Source organism: Phyllopteryx taeniolatus, chromosome 11 (assembly GCF_024500385.1).
Source record: "Phyllopteryx taeniolatus isolate TA_2022b chromosome 11, UOR_Ptae_1.2, whole genome shotgun sequence".
NCBI lineage: Eukaryota > Metazoa > Chordata > Actinopteri > Syngnathiformes > Syngnathidae > Phyllopteryx > Phyllopteryx taeniolatus.
In genome coordinates, this window is record NC_084512.1 from 18,589,170 (window position 1) to 18,606,833 (window position 17,664).

Sequence of the window (17,664 nt, forward strand, 5' to 3'; positions counted from 1 at the left end):
TCTGAGCAACATTTTTTGATACATGTATTGATTGGTGCTATTATTATAAGTCAACGGCATTTATTATTATTATTATTTTGTTTACAATTACACGTATTCATATCTACTTTTAGTACATCATTGGAATTAAAAAGGACCAACGTTAAAGAAAAATTATTAAATATATATATTACAAACTGTAAATATTATTGCTAACCGTGCATTTAAAATCTGCCCCAGACTGTTTTTTGATGTTACGTGGTATGTTTTGTACAACAGTGGCATCATGTATGGTGAAAGTTTCCTAAAAAACTTTATTTCGTCAAGCAATTTACTATTACGTCAAACAATAACCCATTACGTGAGAGCGGTGACATTTACAATAGAATAAGATGCAGTCCAATACAATTCCGAATTTTCGATATCCCAATTGTATATTTGTATTTTTAATCAAGTCAGTTAGCATCATGCGTTAGCAGCCAACAGCCGCCAAGCGCTGACGTACATCCGGTTAAATGTCAAACTTGCGAAGTGCCTGACAGTTGAAGAGGACGGTGGGATCATAAATCGATCGGAACAAGGTGGTTGTTCATTAACTTTAACTCGCTATCTTGAGTAATCATGATTGTGTCTTTTTTTGCGGACAGACTCGAACTTGACTTTATCTTTCTAGACTTTTCTGCGCGCTTGTTTACTTAAAAGGTTATTTTTGTTTACTTTGGGACGGCTAAGCGTTGTTACCTGTCTTCTCGCGATTACTTCAAACTGGCTGTCTTTACGGAGTAACAAAACAAAAACAAAAACAAAAAAACCTGCTTACGTTGATCTCAATGTAGTTAACTTGTCAGTGTACACAAAACGAACAAAGCCCTATAATAGTACAGTATACGGGTGTCTTTTAACGTTAAACTATATGGAATTTGGTGAAATTTAAAACAAAATTGGGTCATTTAGGGACGTTTTCCTCATAGTAGGTGTGTTATGCAGTGCATGAAGCCCATCGTGTTGCCTATACAGAGTGACAGCTGTGTATGTGAGTACATGTGCGTGTGGCAGAAAGAGGTGTTGAGCTCAAGTGTCCTTGCCACAACTTGTCATAATAAAAATAGTCCGAGGAAGATCAGCATGTCTGACTGAGACGGTAAACTAACGAAAAGTGGTTGTTACGCTACTTTCAAGATGCTGTGATTATCAACTCAAAATTATTTATAGAGCTGCAGTTGTAACAAAGTGCTGTACATAAGGTCAAACATAAAACAAAGAACGAAATTTAAAAAAAAACTACTAATAATGACAATAATAATCAGTAAAAGTATAAAATCTTTCTTCTTTCCTCTCTTCTTTCTTATCGCTTATGCATACCAGCAGAATTATTCAGGCTCAAGAAGAAAGCGTCCTATGTGGAGATTTTGCAATTCAGTCGGCAATAGTTGAGTAATGGAATCAATCAATCTCTCTCACTCTCTCTTTCATGTAGTTTGTTTAATTCATGCTTATCTGCATTACAGGAAGTCCAGCACCATGTCTTTTATTTTTGACTGGCTCTATAGAGGCTTCAACAGCGTCCTGCAACTGTTAGGTATTGTACAAAAATGAGTAATATTGTCAATAATGCCATTCTATACTGTAGAAACATCTGTTCTGTTCAAATTTCGAGGCAATTTTCCCCTTTGGATAAAATGGAAAGAGAACAAATTTGTTCTCATGCTATCACAAAACTTTTCCCAACAATACACATTAATACAAACTATGTCTATCCACGGTGTGCAGGATTGTACAAGAAGTCTGGCAAATTGGTGTTCCTTGGATTGGACAACGCTGGCAAAACAACATTACTGCACATGCTCAGAGACGACAGGCTGGGCCAGCACGTACCCACGCTGCACCCAAGTATCTATCTGTCTGTCTGTCATCCACCTATCCAATATCTTTCCATCTATATATTATTTTTGTTGTTGTTGTACTGCCATAAAGAAGGAATAGGGCCCTAATCTGCCACGCTGGCCCAATGTGTGTTGGCAGATTGCCCAAACTTAGTCCCACAGTTTTACCTGCAGTTAAGCCCCTAAGCGACGACAACGCGTTGGGCATTTAGGGTCACTTACGGTAGTGAAACTTGGACTACGAATGCCAAAGTTATACAAAGACTACAATGTAACCCAAAGGAACATGGCACGCCAAGTGTTGAAAGTAAGCATTCGCGACAAGAAAAGATGCAGTTGGATAAGACAGCAGACGCGAGTTACCGATGTCATTCAAAAAAATAAAAAGCCTTAAATGGAAATGGGCTGGCTACGTTGCCCGAAGAGCTGACAAAAGGCCACAGAAACTATCAATTGGATATCACTGGACACAAAGCGACCATGGCGAAGACCTAAAAGTAGATGGATGGATGAAATCATTAAACACACCGGAATACATTGGCAACAAATTACAAAATGTCGTAGTAGTTGGAAACGTGACGAAGAGGCCTTCATCCTGCAGTGGGATAGATAATGGCCGATGATGATCCATTTGTTCTTAACCTGGGTTCTATTTATCCCCAGGGGTTCTCTGAATCAGTCTCACGGGTTCAGGTCAAGACACACTCGTCTGTTCTGTTCACCCCACTCATATGATTCGAGATGTCATACTCCGATACAACCCCAATTCCAATGAAGTTGGGACGTTTTGTTAAACATAAATAAAAACAGAATACAATGATTTGCAAATCATGTTCAACCTATATTTAATTGAATAGACTACAAGATATTTAATGTTCAAACTGACTGACTTTATTGTTTTTAGCAAATAATCATTAACTTAGAATTTTATGGCTGCAACACATTCCAAAAAAGCTGGGACAGGTGGCAAAAAAGACTGAGGAAGTTGAGGAATGCTCATCAAACACCTGTTTGGAACATCCCACAGGTGAACAGGCTAATTGGGAACAGGTGGGTGCCATGATTGGGTATAAAAGGAGCGTCCCTGAATTGCTCAGTCATTCACAAATAAAGATGGGGCGAGGGTCACATCTTTGTGAACAAATGGGTGAGTAAATAGTCAAACAGTTTGAATTTAGGGATTTCATCATCTACGGTCCATAATATCATCAAAAGGTTCAGAGAAGCTGGAGAAATCACTGCATGTAAGCGGCAAGGCCAAAAACCAACATTGAATATCCGTGACCTTCGATCCCTCAGGCGGCACTGCATCAAAAAACGACATCAATGTGTAAAGGCTATCACCACATGGGTTCAGGAACACTTCAGAAAACCAATGTCAGTAAATACAGTTCGGCGCTACAACCGTAAGTGCAACGTGAAACTCTACTATGCAAAGCAAAAGCAATTTTATCAACAACACCCAGAAACGCCGCCGCCTTCTCTGGGCCCGAGCTCATTTAAGATGTACTGATGCAAAGTGGAAAAGTGTTCTGTGGTCCGACGAGTCCACATTTCAAATTGTTTTTGGAAATTGTGGATGTCGTGTCCTCCGGGCCAAAGAAGAAAAGAACCATCCGGACTGTTATGGACACAAAGTTCGGGGTACGGGGCTGTGTTAGTGCCAGTGGCATGGGTAACCATTAATGCTGAAAGGTACATACAGGTTTTGGAGAAACATATGCTGCCATCCAAGCAACAGCCTTTTCATGAACACCCCTGCTTATTTCAGCAAGACGATGCCAAACCACATGCTGCACGTGTTACAACAGCGTGGCTTCGTAGTATAAGAGTGCGGGTACTAGACTGGCCTGCCTGCAGTCTCTCATTGAAAATGTGTGGCGCATTATGAAGCGTAAGATACAACAACGGAGACCCCGGACTGTTGAACAGCTGAAGCTGTACATCAAGCAATGGGAAACAATTCCACCTACAAAGCTTCAACAATTAGTGTCCTCAGTTCCCAAACGTTTATTGAATGTTGTTAAAAGAAAAGGTGATGTAACGCAGTGGTAAACATGACCCTGTTCCAGCTTTTTTTGGAACGTGTTGCAGCCATAAAATTCTGAGATCATGATTATTTTCTAAAAACAATAAAGTTTATCAGTTTGAACATTAAATATCTTGTCTTTGTAGTGTATTCAATTAAATATAGGTTGAACATGATTTGCAAATCATTGTATTCTGTTTTTATTTATGTTTAACACAACTTCATTGGAATTGGGATTGTTATATATATGCCTATCTTTTGAATTTGAAAATGAATTTTTTTTATTTTACCAATTACAAAGGATTTGGTAAATGCACATATGAAACTTGCAGGGTTCTGTACCTCAAAGAAAGAACCACTGATCTAATCCATCCATCCATCCTGTATATCAATCATCTCATGCCACTGCTTTATGTTTGTCCTCAGCATCTGAGGAGCTGACCATCGCTGGAATGACATTTACCACATTTGACTTGGGCGGTCACACACAAGGTAAGGAGAAAAGTGATCCCGTTTGTCAACTGGCAACCTTGGACTAACCACTTTTTTTTTTTTTTTTTTTTTTAAATCGGTCTCAGCACGACGCATCTGGAAGAACTACCTCCCAGCCATAAACGGTATCGTTTACATGGTGGACTGTGCTGATCATGAGCGACTAGCAGAGGCTAAAGTAGAGCTGGATGTGAGCTTGAATCTGACCTTTCTCCCCTTTTACATCACACATTTATAATCATATACTGTATAAACATGACTTTTCTTCTTTTGTGTTCAGGCGCTTTTGACAGATGACACCATCTCAAATGTGCCGGTTCTCATCCTGGGAAACAAAATCGATCGTCCGGAGGCCGTCAGCGAGGATGCGCTTCGTGGGATATTCGGTCTGCACGGACACACAACTGGCAAGGTGACCAACACGTGACATTAACATCCAGCAAAGATCTTTTTTTTTTTACCTTTAGTTATACAGGTAAGGAAATTGAGAACACATTCTCATTTGCAATACCAACTGGGCAGCAGACTATCATCAATATGCATATAATAGCATTAGCATAAATTTCATTTTAGTTTTTTAGTTTTTAATCTTCTGTTCTGTAGCTATTTCGACACGGACACTTCAGTTCAGCCTTTTTTACATGTCTCATGTATGAATGGCACCGACGCCAAAGACACTATAAAGACAATTTTCTGCCTTTGTAGTAGTAGTATCAAAGCAGGAACATAGGCGGGACGCCAACTGTGTGTAAGGGAATTCCGCATTGCTGGGACAGGAGTGGTAAATTTAACGCCTGACATGCACATCTCTCGCCCTGTTGTGTTGAATGCAATTGTTGCTATTAAAAAAGGTCCAACTTCTTTCTCTATACAGTGGTTTGGGAATTTATTTATGTAATTGTGCTGCCTGTGCCTTTTACACAGAACCCAGCGATGTGGGGTATTGTGCTTACACACGTCGATATTACTCCGCCGCAATCAGATTCTTAGTGTGTTTCCTCAAATCGTGGCTATCCATCTAATAAATGCCATGCTGGGTTCTGTGTAAAAGCCACAGGCGGCACAATTACCGATCTGATGCTGCAGTTACGCGGGATCTGTACTTAAAGGAGGCTTGTGTATGTGTACACAGTAGATGTGTTTCTTTTTTAGGGCCAAGTGTCACTGAAGGAGCTGAATTTGAGGCCAATGGAGATTTTTATGTGCAGCGTGCTGAAGAGACAAGGATACGGAGAAGGATTCCGCTGGCTGTCCCAATATATAGACTGATTCGAAGCAAATGGATCCAAATTTCAATGCTGATTTATAAAACAACACGACCTGCAATTGGAGAGAGATTTTATTTATATACCAGTATGATTTGGACCGTGCTAACTGGGAATACATTTAAGGATGTGGACAATGTATTCTTTCATCATGCTACAGCAAGTCAATGATAACCTATTGAGTGGAGCCAAGGATCCTCATGCTGTGTTTCCCCCCCTTTGGGTGCCATAGAGAAAGTGTCATCAACAGCGAGTCAGCTTCTGACCCGCTGCTTATTTTTAGCGGCTGGTGTTGACTTACAGCAAAGGTCGGTTTGTTTAAAGTTTTGCAGACCGTGTGAAGACACACACTGGTGCCATTGAAACACACGTTGAACGGTGTATCCAATTACTCACTTGTAATGTATGCAAGGTTTTGGGGGGTTATTTTGAAAACTGGTTTTACCACTAATAGTGCAAAGTGCTTTAATTTACTCTCTTTTTTTGCTGTGAGAGTCACAACGACAGCACAGTGTTATATAGTTGAAGTTTACAATGAAGTTGGTATATATGATGTGGATAATTCCTACAAGACTGGAGTACTTTGTGATTAGTAGCTGCTCACCACATGCAGTGATATTATGAGAGTACTTCCATGGTGGTGCTTACAATTAGGCTATAAAATATATATTATTATTACAAATTATAATTTGTGAAAGTTATGGTTGATGTGTTTTTAAATATTATTTGTACATAAGTATTATTTATATATTTACATTATGCTCTGAAGCTGTTACAAAAGATGGGTAAAATTGTTATTGATGCTGGGTCAGAATAAACACTTTCTACAAACTTTTTGCTTCTTTTTCATGATTTATTAAATTTGTTTTTAAATCAAATCTTAGCATTATAGTTATATAGGCCCCAAAACTACACTTTAAATTATCATAGTAATATTAGTATTTTGGAGTGAGTATAATAATACTTTTAAAATATATAATAAATAAAATATACAATATTTTAGTTTTTGTTATATTCGTATACATTTAGGGTAAGGTAATTTAATTTGACATGTTTCTGTATGGTCGGCGACTGGTTAAGAGCGTCTGGCTCACAGTTCTGAGGACCGGGGTTCGATTCCAGCGAGCCAATCAGATGAGACCACAGTCAGTCTATTTTATATGCCCTAGTAACTACAATTTAAATCATCACAGCATTATTGTATTATAGTGTAGCATATATATATATCATTTACATTAACCTCATAAGGTAATTTTCATATTTCGTTCTATGAAAATGCACCGGAAAACCCACCTTCTTTGAACCGTCGTCATTTCCCAGAAGCAACAAGCCGAGACCAGGAAGTTGTCGCGGGGGAAAGAAAAGAAAATCGCTTTGTTTTTTTTACATTCAGGTTGAAATTGTTCATGACGTGTCTGTTTAAACATCTCAGTGTGGTGGTTGTGTTGCCACCGCTGTGTGTTTTATTTAAACGTCACATTTCAACTTGTCTCTATGTAAACATTGTTAAGGGCCGACATGGGCAAAGTTCACCTGGTCGGCTAACACCATCATGGAGGTAAACGACGTGGCGAGGTGCTGCTGTGTTGTTACCTTGACTGAGGCTTTTTCTGCTCGTGCGCCCTTAAGCTTTAGCGGCGTTGTTATCTATCCCAGCACCGGAGTGGTGATAAGCACCGGCCTGCCGTTTTTTCGTTTCATTACAGACGAAAAGTCCACTGATGCTAGCGAGCGTCGCTTCCTTTTACGTCACAACTTCCGCGACAACCTTAAAATTGGCGTCAGCTTTCCTTCCCGGGGTCACGTTGAGGCCAATGCATGCGGAGTTGGTGAAATTCGCTCACCCAGTAGAAGCTACAGGGCACAGGAGCATGAAGCCGAGTTGCTGATGCTGGTCAACTGTGTGGAGTTCAAACAGACTTTCCAGGCACTTTTCCATCAGGCTGACCAGTGGCGTTTCCACGGCGACGAGGATGACGACCTGATCCGCGATGCCGACTACCTCAGCTGGTTTGCTGTGCTCAAGGCGAGAGCGCCACACCCGGGCGCCGTCTCCTGGCGGAGGAGCTCGTCTCTTCAGAAAGGCTCCCCGGTAGTCGCCTGCGGCTCGCCGTTCGGTTCCCTCTGCTCGGACCTCTTCAACGGCACCGTGAGCAGGGGCGTCATCAGCAACCTGGCGGGTGAGCACAACGCCATCATCCTCACAGACGCCCGCTGCTTGCCCGGCACGGAGGGCGGCGGCTTGTTTGTGATGGAAGATGATCGCCTGCACCTGGTCGGGGTGATCGTGTCGCCGTTCGGCTGGAAGGCCAACGAGTGGATTGGACTCACGCTCGTCTGTTCCGTCCACTCGATCCTCAGGAACGTTGTCCAGTGCGCTGACATTGGGGATCCGCTCCGAGATGTCTGGCTTCACCCCACAGAGGTCTTCACGACCCGAAAGTCAAATGTGGGCGAGTACCCGATTGTGTGCTTGGTGGACAGCGGACACCAGTGGGGTTCAGGGGTCCTCGTGACATCGGAGCTGGTTTTAACCTGCCGACACGTTGTCAATGGGAAGTCCACGGTCGCTCTCAAGTTCTACCACAAAGACAGGTGCACGTTAAAACCTGTCAGCTAACCATATACAGTATAACAGGAGATCAAGCCATGCCTCGAATAGTGAAAAATCATGAATAATTGTTGCCCCCCCCAATATGTTTATAATTGCTTTTATTAATACTGTATCTTGTATTTGATGAAAAACACCTTGTGGAACAGATTAATGGTATTTCAAATAATTTCAATGGGGAAAATCGATTTGATATACAAAAATATTGTAGTTACGAGCGTGGTCACGGAACCAATTAAACTCTTAAGTCAAGGTACCGCAGTATTTCCATGACACCAGGTCCTATTTAGACAGGGCTTTGGCAGCATCTTAGGGTGTTTCAGAAAGAGCAGAAACCTTTTCAGTGAATAGCTGGAGATAGGTTCTACAGAAAAACAACGGAAATGCATGTTGGCGAATTTGTGAATGGTGAACCAAGAAAATGCGGGGGATTTCTGGATCTCAAATATCCAGATGGTAAATGGCGAATGGTAAATGGACTGCACTTATAAAGCACTTTATCTACACTATCACAGTGCCCAAAGCACTTTACAAAGCCTCACATTCACCCACTCACACACACATTCATACACCAATGGGCGACTGCTGCCATGCAAGGCCCTGCCAGGCTCACCGGGAGCAGGTTTCAGTGTCTTGACCAAGGACACTTCAACATGCAGACAGTTGTAGCTGGGATTCGAAGGGTCACTGGACGACCTGCGCTACGTACTGAGCCACAGAGGAAAACAAGAGGAGGAAACAAGTCCCAAATGCTGAATCTCTTATGTTGAATATTTTCATATGTTTCAGAGTCCTCGACAGCGTGGGCAACGTCCTCTTCTCCACTAAAGCGTCGTCACCCTACGATGTCGCTGTGGTGCGGCCCAGGGAATCCATCTTGGATGTCGTCGTCCCTCGAATGGCTCACGAGTTCAACACAGGTTTGTCAGTTTATTGGATACATAAGCAATTATAGGCAATGTGGAGTTATTGTTTGAGTTCAGGTGAATACAATAGGTGAAAATCTGTGATAGAGAAACCAAAAAGAGGTTTATATTGTTTTACTGCTCCTACACACTTTAATTTGAACTTATTAAAGTATACTTTTTAAACACATTGTAAATGTATTTTAAAACCCCACCAAAAAATTGCAAGCATAAAATAAAATACTGTACTTCTTTTTAGTGTCTGTGTACTTGCGTATCCCTGAAGAGGTGGTGTGTGATTGGCGAGTTTGCATGTGAGTGTCTGGGGGGGAGCTGTGGCTGACAGCAGGGCCTGCGTGCATGTATGCATTGGTTTCATTTTAATGTTTGCCAAGCTTTCAATAAATAGCTGAAAAGTGCATTGGTTACTGTGCCCAGACTTCAGGGACAGCCTGTGATGAATAATTAATATTTTGGTCTCTACCCGCAGGTGAATGTGTGTTGGTGGTGGGCTATGGCGGGCTGGGCCGCCGGTGCGGCCCGTCACTGACCTGCGGTGTCCTCTCTAAAGCCATCAGTCTCCACCGCCAGACCATAATGTTTCAGACCACTTGCGCAGTTCAGGCAGGGGCGAGCGGGGGCGCTGTGGTGCGAGCATCTACAGGAGAGCTGCTAGGTGATAACCCGACTAGAAAACTGCAAAAGTACACTCACAGATACTTGTCAAAAAACAGAATTATTGATTCAACTCCTTCAGTGAAAGTAAAACTACAGACTGAAATGTACTTAAGGACAAAAGTAAAAATACATTTTTACTGTCGATCATATACAATACCCCTTTGATAACTTGGCATCACAGGAAAAAACTAATTGCACCCAATAGTTTCCTTCTTTTATTATCTTGCATAGTGCTCGAACTGAGAAGAAGAGTAAAAAAAAAAATAATAATACATCACTGGACGCTATCAAGACAATGTGTTCCCATATCTTTTTGCTAATGTTGTGAATTGACAAAAAAAAAATGCTAAATTAGCTAATGATAATGACAGGGAAAAAATACACATTACTTCAATGCTTTCTTCAGATTAGATGGAGAATTTTTGAGAAGCAGCTGGTACGTTTTAGGCTGGCACACGACAACGCATTCGGCATGGATCATTCTCGGAGCCGACAACGTCAAACAATTCTCTTAAGGCCATGGACGAGGAATATTTTTCTTCTCCGAATCTGTTGCTGTTGACGTTAATGCTCTCACCACGGACCTCCATGTCACTGCTGTTCCTGTTTTTTTCTACCTTACAAGTCCCCAAGATCTCAAAGCAATCAATCAAGATCTAAACCGCAGTTAACTTAAATGTTCTTTATTTACGTCTTATTTTAGGTTGTGTCGACATCCGTGGAGATTAAACAAGTAATTAGTCTATTTGGTAGAGAAGAAAGTACAGCTGTCTATTTTGAAATAGGAATAAAAGTAAAATTGTCAGGAACATACTCAAATAAAGTAGAAATACAGTTAACCCTCGCTCTTCATGGGGGCTCGGGACTGAGCCCTGTCACGGATGGCAATAATCTGTGAACTGACACAGAAAGGAGTTTGTAATTGTGCCAAAAGATGGTGGCAAAGCACTTAGAATGGAGAGGACCATAAAGCCTCAACTTCATGCATCTAGCATGTACACAATCATGAACCCATGTTACATAAACGACAATTTTATTCAGTAGTTAGGTTATTCAACACAAACAAACCAACTTCACATTATGAGCCATCAAGTATTAGCTAGCAATAACTAACGTGACACACAGGGGCAAACAAATAGGCGCACTAGCACTTTATGTGGTATTCAGTCATTAAACTCACCTTTTGGAATTTACAAACAATAATACATGTTGGGGAATATTGCCAAATTGTAATGGCAAAGTAGACTACACCGGATTTTTGAAACTGCTGTGGGAGAGAAGCGGAAACATACTTTCACTTTTGGTGAGGTGCATTCAAGGACCGCCAACAAAATAGGACAACTCCAACGCAGACCAATAATCATAAAAAAAAAAACTATCAATGATTAACCCTAAAAACAACACCAAGATTCCATTAGATGGGGTCAAAGGAATAATTTGATTGATTGATTTTTGATACAAAAACAGCAAATAAATGAGTTTTTTAGTGACTAACTGATGATGGGTTCCAAAAGAAAACTCAGCAAATGCCGAATCATGAATATGTGGGGTTCCCTCTACCTGAAAAATGTACTTAAGTACAAAGTATTTGTAATAATTTGAGCATGGCTTAAAATTGCAGGGATCGTATCCAGCAACACGAGGGATTTGTCCGCCAAGGTAACCTACCCCCACCTCAACTTCTGCGTTCCAGTGAGCGTGCTGCAGGGACCGCTGCACCGCTTTAGTCGGCTTGGGGACGTGACGGCGTTTGACGCGCTGGATGCCTCAGAGGAACAAGTGAAAAGGGTGTGGAGGCTACAAGATACACAAAGCAAACTGTAGGTGCAATGTGACAATGCCCACAGAGCCAGAACGACAATTTGACATATGAACACTGGAATGGGCCTGTTTGGTACAAAATAAGTGATACAATGAACTCCACATAAATTACATTCACGAGCAGAAGACAAGTTTAACACTTCCACAGTATTCTAGCAATACCGATAAAATACCACTAGGTGACAATATCGCTCTGCAAACACCTTCCTCCTTTAGTGTCTTCAAAGGGTGAGTATTTCATTTTTATCTTTAGTAGTCAAGGTCTCGTTGGGTACCTTGAATGGCGGTTAAGATTGTGACTAAAAGGGGACATGTTATGGAAAACTGACTTTTGTTTCTACAGTATATATAGAAAAACTCAGAGAAACAAAAAGAAAAGATAACCTAGAAAATATTTTGTTGTTTGCTAATTTCTAAAAATGTCTTGAGTCTTGCTGAGTTGTGATGGCTCGTTTACATAATAGCTGCCCCCATACTGAGTTTCTCCACCCATGACTTGGCAAAGATCTGCCATTTTCAAAGCACGGATGGACTGAATGGAAAAATTATGTCAAAGCCAAAAGATACGCAGAGCTGCAATGTTAGGACAGATTAGCATTTAGCGTGTGATAAACGGCACATACTTAAATGTTTGATGAAACGGGGGGTATTTATGCTTGGCCATGTGTTCGCTTTATGCGCCACATGCACCTATCGGCTACACTAATTGACTAGTAATTTGGCGGCTTGGGATGAAGTGCTGCATCCATGAGTGAAAATTCAAATTATGTAAATTTTTCGCTTTATACTCCGATGTTTGAGAACAAGAAGCCACTCGCTTAGTTGCAACAAGGTAGCGCCGCCCCCGGTCGTCCGGGTTATGAAAGCCCATTGGCCCCGTAGTACACATGGGCCGGGTGAGCAGTAGCTCATTTATATGAGACAGAACCGCCCACTCAAAACTAAATGATTTCAACCCGAGTGTTACAAGTTGATGTGTGCCATAATCTTTTAACCCTTGTGTTTTTGACAGACATTTTAAATTGTGAAAAAATGGCAAATATGTCTTCTTTAAAACATTGCCTGTACAAATCAAGTGATTGAAAATAAAAGCTACTCGTGTATCAGCATGTAACATTTTGCTATATTATGTGCAATATTGTAACAGCAATTTTCTTATTTTTTTGACAGTCCATGGCACTGTAGCTTATAAATAAGTGTTTGGAAACTTGTTTGCTCAACCATATGTTTGGATTTTCCCTGTCGTTCCTTTTCCGCCAGGCTGGAAACATGTCAGCATATGAAAGTGTTCAAGTAATAATTGGCTGACAGGTTGCACAGAATGATTGGTCCCATTGGGTAACAGAGACTCAGACATCTGCTAGAGGGGATCGTTCGCTCCTAGCACAACACACTTGGTTTTCACCCACGTATGATCCGTGTGTTACACTTTTTGAATACCGTCGGATTCAACAGTTCTAAATAGACTTTACGTCAGCATACAGACTGAATAGGGACCCAACACGAGCGTCACGTTGCATGTCGTTGCTTTACAAGGAAAAGCATGCATCTCCAGTTCTGACTAATTTTTATCCAAAAGACCCCCAAAAATATTTGCGTTTTTTTAGGGGGGGATGAAAACATAAAAACTGACAATTTTTCGTGAACTGATTCACATTAAAAAGTGCTTGTTTTTATGTAACATTTAAAAGTGATTTATGGGTTGACGCTGTATTAATTTTGCTAAATGAAAGAAAATCGTAATTATAGTAACAAAAAATTTGAAACAAGGAAAAAGTCATGCATTGTAATATGACGAGTAAAAAGTCCTAACCACATAATCATAATTAAAAAGTCATTACCAGAAAAATCATTTTATGATAGGTCATACTACTGCGAGTAAAAGCTTTCATTTTACGAGAATAAATGATATAATTCAGTTGGAAAATTAAGAGAAAACAAATTCACCATTTTATGACAATATTGTAGTATGAGAAAAAGTAGTCATTTTCTGAAAATAGTTGTAAATTAAGAGAAAAAGGAATATTACAAGACACAGTATTACAAGAATAACAGAATATTATGAGAAATAACTCATTATGACAGTGAAGTTGTAATATTACAAGAAAAACATGTAATCATATGAGAATAAAGACAATAATAGCAGAAATTCTGACTAGGCAAATAGTTGTAATATTAGACGAAGTCACCGTTTTATGACAACAATGCTGTCATATTACAAGAATATTTTATGAAAATTGTCATAAAAAGAGAATTTTTTTTCAACATAGTCATAAGATGAGGGGAAAAGTCGTCATTTTCCGATATAAAGGCTGTAATATTAAATTTTTTTTATTGTACTTTTTTTTCTTGCAATATTAGTTTAATACAATTAAAACTCGTTTTTTTCCTTTTTAGTGTGTCCTTCATAGCCACGAGCAGGGAGTGAATACGTACACCACACACGATAGTGAGACAAAGACTCCAATGTACGGTGGCCAGCTGGGACCACACACACTCACGTTTATTGAATGCTTATTATTTCCTTTTTTAATAAACACAACACGCGACCCACACGACAATACGATGTACACTTGTCGCCTAAGCGAAGAGGGGCCCACGCCGGAGCGCGCGGCGACCTCTCATCTGGTACACAACGTGACGTGACGTTATTTACAAGCTGCGGACTGACGTGTTAAGAATGAGACAGCACTACTGTCACATATGAGCTGAAGCGCATGAGATGAGGACAGTAAAGTCACAGTCAATGTCCTCTGTATACTTTCCACTTAAAAAAAAAAAAAAAAAGTTTCTAATCTAATGAACGCAACAGGAGATGGTCGGCCATTTTAATATACCGGAAAGCTGCTGAAAATCTCCTAGAAATAAAACGTACGTACAAGAGAATAGAACAAAGATTCACAAATATGAGGGACAAGCTGTTTGACTGCACACCCCACAATTACTGCTTGTGATATGTTTCCCTTTTCAATGTCCACCTTGGGAGTTTACGCCTCTGTTTGTTGTTTGTGTGTGTTTGGGACATGGAGATGCCGTTGGAAAAAGACACAGAGAGGGAGGCTGCAGGGACAAACGCTCGACTCTTTACCAAATGTAGCCCTCGTCATCCGCTTCTCCCGCCTCGCCCTCTTCCTCCTCAGCCTCCTCGGCGGTCTCCTCGCCGCCTTTCTCTTCCTCGTCCTCCCAGCCCACGCCGCTGCCAAAGTCGCCCGAGTATGCGGGTTCGTCGTCTACATATGTGGGGGGGGGGGGGGGGGGGAAGGAAGTTGTTGTAGAGTGGTACCTTGACTTGCAAGTATTTAGAGTTACAAGCCATTACTCGATCATTATTTTCTTTTTCTTTTTTTTTTTTCTTTTAGTTACGAGCAAAAATTCGACTTATGCATGAGCCTCAGATGCAGCGAACTTTTAGTTACCTGCAGTGAATTTTTCGGTGCAGGTATTTTGCTAAATTTCATCATTCTTACCATGGAGTCAGGTCAAGTCAGGAAGCGGATGATGTCTATTGAATTATCGCTCTAAATCATAGAAGCAAGGTGTGCGTGTCAATGACTTGGCCAAACAGTACAACTGTAGTACTTGTACGATATTTATTATATTGTAGCAGAAAGACTCGATAAAGCCTATAATGGCCGCCAAATGCTTTAAAATATTTTCTAAGTTGCAGATCTCTGCCCATGAAAAAAATGGAAAATCTGAAAGTGTGGTGAAAAAAAAACAAACAACAAAAAAAGGGTGGATAAGATTAAGTTCAGTAAAAGTTAAGTGAAAAAAAACATGGAGCAATTAAGAAAAAAACTTTACATTATATTTAATGTTATTATTGTGTGTTTTTATACAGTACAATACTCTGCTTTTTAAAAAAATTGAAAAACGCGTGACAAAAAAATGGTGTGATTTGGGGTGTAGTATGGATTAATGGCATTTCCATTCATTTAAAAAAGTAAAGTTGATGTGAGATAAGAGCATGGCCACAGAACAAATAAAATTTGTAAGTTACCACTCTACTATACCATATGCGTTTGATGCAGTCGATACACCTACACATTTTAATTAGGTTCAAGAGCTACTTTCAAAGAGTCTGCCTTTAAGAAAATAATGCCTTGAGAATTATTCATTTAACCATGTTAATTAATGTGCTTGAATGTTATATTGAAGTGTTTCTAGATTTGTTACCTAATTATGCCCCAATTGCATATTTAACTGTGCTCTGGGTGGTGTGATTCAAAGGCACAAGTAAAGTTGATGCTGTGCAATGAAAATTTTGTAGTTCCAAATTTTGTGAGGTTTTACTTTTTATATGAGAAACAATATTTGGGGGGGAGGGGGCGGGTTAAATTTGTGTTTAGTTTAAAAAAAAAAAAAAAACATACATGCTGGGATTTGTAGTATATAAAATGGATGGCTGCAAAGTTTTATCCTAAATATAATATATATATATATATCATGTTTTGGAAAAAAAAACGTGTTTTTTGTTGGCTAGGTTTTTTTTTTTAAATCAGTGTTAAGTTTTTAGTCTGAAAAACTGCAGTTTGAGGAGAAAAATGTTATGGGGAAAATATAAAATTTATTGTTGGCAGTATCTGTTTGTACTGTCCGTATCAGGGAAACAGTTTATGTTTGTTTTTTGTTTTTTTTTGGGTGAGGCACGGTGGAGAAAGTGGCAAGCATATTGGCTTCACAGTTCTGAGGTTGGCGGTTTGAATCCAGGCTCTGGCCTTCCTGTGTGGAGTTTGCATGTTCTCCCTGTGCTTGTGTGGGTTTCCCAAAGACATCCATGTTTGGTTCATTGAAGAATACTGTTGAATTTCCCATAGGTGTGAATGTGATTGTGAATGGTCGTTTGTCGGTGTGCACCCTGGTATTGATGGTGAGCAGTCCGGGATGTACTTCTCCTCTCCTAATGAGGACGAGCACTATAGAAAATGGGTGGATAATAATAAAAAAAAAATACAATATTTCCTAATATACAATTATCTTATTGTGTGAACATTATCTTTAAAGGTGTTATCATATTTTATTATATAGATCTTGTATCGGAGTTTATTAGATTGTGCTAGTGAGTGTATATTATACCACTGCATCTCAGCATTGTCCTTCAGTTAACTTTGAACAAGTCCACACTTTCCTAATTGGAACTAGTGGAATGGAAGCAGAAACAATGGTGAAATAAGGGCAGGAGTTTGACTTTGTGCTCTTTTTTTCTTACTTCCTGATTCCTGTCGCAGAAACAATTCTTATCGGGAGGAGGTTCTGTCTGAGTAGCCCTCATTTATCTTGAAAAGACTTCTCGCAGGGACAAGACACGCTTTGGAATGCAAATGACCGCCTGGCGCATGAATGTGCTCTTTGCAGCGAGGGGAAAGTTGCTTGACATAAAAGATACCTTGTACAGGGCGGATTGCAGGGACGGGTTAATCCAAAACGGATGCGGCGGGGTTGGGTGGCGGGGCACATAAGTGGATTTGCGGGGGGCAAAAAGAACTCACCGCAATCTGGTTTTCCACGAATCCTCGACCCGGCTACTTCGCCGCCGTACTGGTCCACGCACCAGCACTCGCCCCTGTCACACTGCAGCTTCCTGTAGAAGCCATCCTCATCGCAGTATGGGATGAAGCGACCTGGCAAGCACACACACGAATACACACAGACACACACAAGCGTGAGCTAAGAGCAGCCTTGCGTCATGCCTCACCGCACTCGACTCCCAGTATAATGCATGCAGCATATGTCGCAACCAGTTCCATAATCCATGAATATCAATTTTGTTTACAGAACATGTCAAATCAGCATGGTGGAGAATATTGGGAAGGTGTGTGCGTGTGTAAATAAAACAAGCCCGTCACTTGTGACGTGAAATTTCACACACAAGTCCAGCTCAATATCCTCTATCCTCTTTGGACAATGGATTTTCACCAGATGGTGAAACTGTTACTAATCTTGAAAGTTACAATGTTACATAGGCCAAAGCTCCTCACACATGATTTGAAAGCTCTTACAC

At 40.4% G+C, this 17,664-nt stretch overlaps 3 protein-coding genes across 6 annotated transcripts in view; 2 read left to right on the forward strand and 1 right to left on the reverse strand.

Moving 5' to 3' along the window:
* The first annotated feature begins 462 nt into the window (after positions 1-462).
* sar1ab (secretion associated, Ras related GTPase 1Ab) lies at positions 463-6,480 on the forward strand. Of its 3 annotated transcripts, none has more exons than XM_061789390.1 (8): positions 480-560; positions 1,345-1,408; positions 1,488-1,558; positions 1,750-1,869; positions 4,318-4,383; positions 4,470-4,573; positions 4,664-4,795; positions 5,536-6,480. In XM_061789390.1, exons 3-8 carry the CDS (start codon positions 1,501-1,503, stop codon positions 5,650-5,652), a joined length of 597 nt encoding a protein of 198 aa, XP_061645374.1. In that variant the 5' UTR covers positions 480-560; positions 1,345-1,408; positions 1,488-1,500; the 3' UTR covers positions 5,653-6,480. The 3 variants fall into 3 exon arrangements, with proteins under 3 accessions (XP_061645373.1, XP_061645374.1, XP_061645375.1); XM_061789391.1 differs by having other exon boundaries at positions 494-560; positions 1,348-1,408; XM_061789389.1 differs by lacking the exon at positions 1,345-1,408 and having other exon boundaries at positions 463-560.
* Positions 6,481-7,067: 587 nt separating this feature from the next.
* Positions 7,068-12,888, forward strand: tysnd1 (trypsin like peroxisomal matrix peptidase 1). Of its 2 annotated transcripts, XM_061789383.1 has the most exons (5): positions 7,073-7,206; positions 7,591-8,243; positions 9,049-9,179; positions 9,655-9,840; positions 11,464-12,888. In XM_061789383.1, the coding sequence occupies exons 1-5, from the start codon at positions 7,201-7,203 to the stop codon at positions 11,664-11,666; spliced, it is 1,179 nt and encodes a 392-aa protein (XP_061645367.1). In that variant the 5' UTR covers positions 7,073-7,200; the 3' UTR covers positions 11,667-12,888. The 2 variants fall into 2 exon arrangements, with proteins under 2 accessions (XP_061645366.1, XP_061645367.1); XM_061789382.1 differs by having other exon boundaries at positions 7,068-8,243.
* Positions 12,889-14,132: 1,244 nt separating this feature from the next.
* Positions 14,133-17,664, reverse strand: part of spock2 (SPARC (osteonectin), cwcv and kazal like domains proteoglycan 2) — a 39,205-nt gene continuing 35,673 nt past the window's right edge. Inside the window, exons 9-10 of the mRNA XM_061789386.1 lie at positions 17,153-17,284; positions 14,133-14,893 (exon numbers count right to left, since the gene is read on the reverse strand). Coding sequence (XP_061645370.1) covers positions 14,748-14,893; positions 17,153-17,284 — 278 coding nt within the window. The 3' untranslated portion in view covers positions 14,133-14,747. The remainder of the gene's footprint in view (positions 14,894-17,152; positions 17,285-17,664) is intronic.